The 4,923-nt window shown below is 43.9% G+C and overlaps 1 protein-coding gene across 6 annotated transcripts in view; it reads right to left on the reverse strand.

Annotated features, from left to right (window-relative positions):
* Nucleotides 1-4,923, reverse strand: part of LOC129683736 (nuclear autoantigen Sp-100-like) — a 66,107-nt gene that overhangs the window by 32,391 nt on the left and 28,793 nt on the right. For all 6 annotated transcript variants that reach the window (XM_055616641.1, XM_055616638.1, XM_055616640.1 and 3 more), the window contains one exon: nucleotides 1,221-1,274. In XM_055616641.1, coding sequence (XP_055472616.1) covers nucleotides 1,221-1,274 — 54 coding nt within the window. The remainder of the gene's footprint in view (nucleotides 1-1,220; nucleotides 1,275-4,923) is intronic.

Genomic DNA, 4,923 nt, shown 5'->3' on the forward strand with positions numbered 1-4,923 from the left:
TGTGAAGCAAAACATAAACAGGTAAAGAACTGAGGGCCAAAGGCCATCTCCAGTACTGTACAATAGCATAGGAAATAATTTTCAGATTCCCTGTTGTTTTGTTTTATTTTCGAGACAGACTTTCTCTGTGTAGCCCTGACTGTCCTGGACTCATTTTGTAGACCAGGCTGGCCTTGAACTCAGAGATCTGCCTGCCTCTGTCTCCCGAGCACTGGGATTAAAGGCGTGAGCCACAACTGCCCAGCTGGTTTTCAGATTCTTGTTTCACATTTATACAAAAAGGCAAATACCATGGGAACTAGAGATGTAAACCTTAAAAATGGTTAGGTTTCTTGCAAACACTCTGAAAGCAAATGTGGAACAATCTTTTTTTTTTTTTTTTTTTTAATCTTCAGGTGGAAATGGCTACAACTACAACAGGAAACCCAGGAACCAATGTGGGGTAACTGACAACAGATTTAAAGAAGCTTCAAACCTCCCTAGTACAAACAATTCTACTAACAAACTCACCAGGAAGCCAAAAAGCGGGACAAAAATCCTAGTGATACATGCGCTCAGGACTTAACAATATGTGACAATGGGGAGGTCTCGATTATTGCTCAGCAATGTGAGAGAAAGATACCCTACGGCAGCAGAGAGTTCCAGGAAGAGGGAAACACAGGCCTGGCAGTGAGCGAGTGAGAAATTCCTGCTACACTCAAATGAAAGCAATGGGTAATAACAGGGTCCTCAACAGTACTTAAGGCAGTTCAGCCAAGGATGACTATGATCAAAGTACCTTAATACGTGACTGAGAAGATCATAAAAGAGCCTGTTATTATGTAAGATTAGTGCACATTAAGAAGTACCCATTCAGCAGTATAACATCAAAACGGGTAGTATGCAGAAAGTGTTAAAGGTGTTTACTGTCCACCTATGATCTTCTACTTTACAAAGCTGGAAAAGGAAACCGTATATAGAATTATCTAACATATGCAAATGATGTTATTCCATGCTATGTTAACATATAAGTTGATATATTCTCGAAAGGTATATACCCATCTGTAAGAGACATTTAAAAGCAGAATAAAAGCAATGAAAATATGATATTTTGAAAAAATTAATTTTCATTTTAAAAGGTATTCATTGTCTTATTAAATCTATAGTTAATAATAATAATTTTGAAAATAAAAAAATGAATTCATTTGTAACGTGAAGATAAGTATTTCATTTGTCCTTACTTATGCTTCCACCGTCCTTTGCCGAGGTAGGATTGTTCTCAATATTTCTGGTATCTACAAAGCAAAGATAGTGGTCAGAGAACAGTAAGGTATAAAATAAAGTCACAACTATTATGGCAATTTGCATTACTGATTGGAAAGCCTTTGTGTGAGTGTGTGTGTGTGTGTGTGTGTGTGTGTGTGTGTGTGTGTGTAACTTACGTATGTGCATAACATGTGTGTATGTGTTTTTAAGAGGCCGGAGGTCTGTGTCAGGTGTCTTCCTCCCTTGCTGTTTATTTTATGACACAAGGTCTCTTAGCGCAAGAGCTTGCATTTACATCGGCCAGCTGGTGCTCTGGCCCACAGGAACTTGCTGTTTCTGCCTCCCCATCACTAGGACTGCATGTGTGTGCAAGAGCAGCAGGGAGCGGGAACTGGTTTCCGGTTTCTAACATCCTGTAGCTGGGAGGCTGTTGCTTCACTTTCTGTTGGAGAGTCATTCTGATGTTCTCCTTAAACACAGTGCCTGTTATTTCTAAGCCACCTTTATTCTAGGACCCAGGGGCAGACTCGGCCACTCCGTTGGATGATTGTCAGCTTCCTGTTCTCGATTCCTAACCTTTCCGAGAGGAAATACATGGCACACAAACACCTGTAATTGCTAGCTGTGCTTCTAATCGTGCTTTGTAAAGAATTTTCATTTTGCGCCCTCCAAAGACCTCACTTCCAACATTAGTGACACTCTCTAAATGTCTATGTCAGAGGATGGCTCTACTTCTAAGATATGTTTCTCTTCTGTTGTTCCTCACTGTGTACCTGTCACTTCTAAATGATTGCGATAATCTCTGCTTTACAGATGTAGTTATCAATAGTGAACTGGAAACAATGCTGGCCCAGATGATATACTTGGTTTTGGAAATGCTGAATTTGTAGTTGGAAGTTTCTAAGAGACATCCAAGTGGAGAAGGCTAAAATAAAAAAAAAACAAAAACCAAAAACCAAAAAACAACTCCAACAGTACCTCGGACAGAGGCCCCAGGCAGTGAGTTTAGAAAACACATCTTGTGTTTAAGGACAGCTAGATTGTGGCTGGTGGATGAAATGCCCAGGTGAAGATTCCTGCGATCTGGGTGAGTCGCAGGGGCCACACTGCTGTCTCAGAACTTTACTCTGAAGCCCCGGGGCAACGGTAAGCCACACCTTTGTGCCAAGATGCCTTTGTGTTACTTTCACCTTGCCTCCCTCGTTTCTTCTGTCTTGCCTTGCCTGTCTCTACCACCTCCCCACCGCTTCTTTCCCTCACCTTTTAACATGCTCTCTGGTTTGTATGGCTCACAGTTCTCGGGCTGCCCCTTATCGTCTCCTGTGTACATCTTATTCTGCCTGCTTCTCTATGCTCGTGTCTCTGGATCTTTTCTTAATGAGGTGACCTTGTTTCTACTCCCATCTCTGTCTTAGTCATGGTCAATATTCTACAATGAAACACCATGACGAAAAGCAGCTTAGGGAAGAAGTGTTTATTCAGCTTCTGCTTCCACATCACTGTTCATCATGGGCGTAAGTCAGGACAGGAACTCAAGCAGGGAAGGAAGCTAGTGGCAGGAGCTGATGCAGAGGCCATGGAAGGGTGCTGCTCACTGGCTTGCTCCCCACAGTGTGGTTTCCCATAGAACCCAGGACCACCAGCCCAAGAATGGCACCATCAATGACTAATAAGAAAATGTTCCATGGGCTTGCCCATAGCCCCATCTTATGAGGCTTCTTCTCAGTTGAGAAGCTCCCTCCTCTCAGATGACTTCAGCTTGTGTCGGGTTAACAGAAAAATCATCCAGCACAATCCTTCTTTGTGTTTTCTATTTTATTGTAGATGTTTTTTTTTTTTTTTTGTATTATCTTGATTTGGGGGCTCTTTTTATGCTAATCTTTGTCTTTATTTCAGTTTCCATCATAGATATTGTTTCACCTCACAGACCACTGTTGTCATGGTAACCACACGCCAGCTCCTCTGACAGTGAACAGAGTCATCTCTGCCAATTTTGCCAGTTCCCTGTGATCATTCTGTGCAGCACAGGTGTCGGTCTCAGACTCCAGCTCCCTGTTTCTGGCATAACTAAGAGGTGTATGCCTTACCTTTTCTTTCTGCTTACATCACCTACCAAGTCGTCCTGTCCTCCGTCAAGGAGACCAGCTAAGTCTTTTCTGGCCCCCTCAAATTTGTCAATGACAGAATTAGAGCAGGTACCATTGTGAGTATTTTTGTGTGTACATGTTTAGAGGGAGAAGTGAGAAAGTAAAGGAAAACAAAGATCGCAGGTACTGAAGTAAACTCTATCATATCCTAAGTGTCTGCATCCCTTCTGACTCTCTTCCTGCATTCGTTTAAGAGGTTTGGATTCATCAGATGTGATGAAAATGATAGACAGAGGGTTGGAGGTGTGACCAAGAATGCTCTGAACATAGTCCTGCAGAATGTTTGGCACTCAAATGAGCTGAGAGTAAAAGAATAGCTTCTCAGTGACTGGCCCCTTGTCCAGCAGAGGTCCAGTCTTTTCTTTCAGGCCATCCGTCATTCTGTTACACTTCCTTCCTGCTGTTCTCTGCCTCTGCAGACTACCTACGAGCCAGGCCTTCTCATGTCTCCCTGTCCTGTGCTGCTTTTTATCAGTAATGCTCAGATTTGCTGTTCTTCTGTATTTCTCCATTAATCATTCCTGGATATTTAGTATATAAAATTGTTGCCCCTGTTCCTTCTGTTTTATGGTCTTTTTTTTTTCAGTCTTCATTCATTCATTCATTCACAGAATGACCACTATGGCTAAGCCTCACAGTGAACACTACAACTGACCACCTCAGTGACCACCACAGTGATTGCTATGGCTGAGACTCACAGTGATTCGTACAACTGACCACTACAGTGATGACTGTAGCTGAACACCACAGCTGATCATCACAGTGAAAACTATGGCTGAGCGCTTTAATTCGACGACACTAACCAGTATGACCGAGTATCACAGTGAACACCCCAACTGACCAGCACAGAGATCACTATCACTGACCCTCACGGTGACCACCACAACTGACCACCTCAATGACCACTGCAGTGATCAATATGGCTGGCCATCACAGTGACCATACAGCTAACTACCACTGTAGCCAAAATGACTACCATCACAGTGCTGGGAGGAGCCACAGGTACTGAGTGAGACTGTGTGTGTGTGTGTGTGTGTGTGTGTGTGTGTGTGTGGTCAGAGTAAACGACAGCAGGAGCAGAAGGCCTGGGCACAGACCCTGATGTCCTGGGGTGGAGACAAGCCAGCCTTCTGCTTTTCACCCAGCTCACTGCTCAGCGCCGAGCTCCAGGCTTCTAAAAGCATTGCTCTATGGATTCAGAAGGCTTGTGGTCACATTGCGGAAGGCGGCTCAGTGAGCAAAGCGCTTGCTGTGACAAGCGCTGGGACCTGGGCTTGATTCAAAATGGAAAAAATTTTAAAAAGCTGAACATGGTGGCATGCCTATACTTGTAACCCCAGTGCTGAGGATGTGGGGACAGACAAGTCCCTGGGGCTCCTTGGGCAGCCAGGCCAGCATAGTTGGTGAGCTTCCGGCCAGTGAAACACGCTGTCTTATCAATAACCTGAGGAATGGCACCTGAGGAATGACAACCTCTTGTCTACACACACACACACACACACACACACACACACACACACACACACACAGA

The sequence above is a fragment of the Psammomys obesus genome, unplaced genomic scaffold, assembly GCF_907164565.1.
Source record: "Psammomys obesus unplaced genomic scaffold, mPsaObe1.curated_primary_1811, whole genome shotgun sequence".
NCBI lineage: Eukaryota > Metazoa > Chordata > Mammalia > Rodentia > Muridae > Psammomys > Psammomys obesus.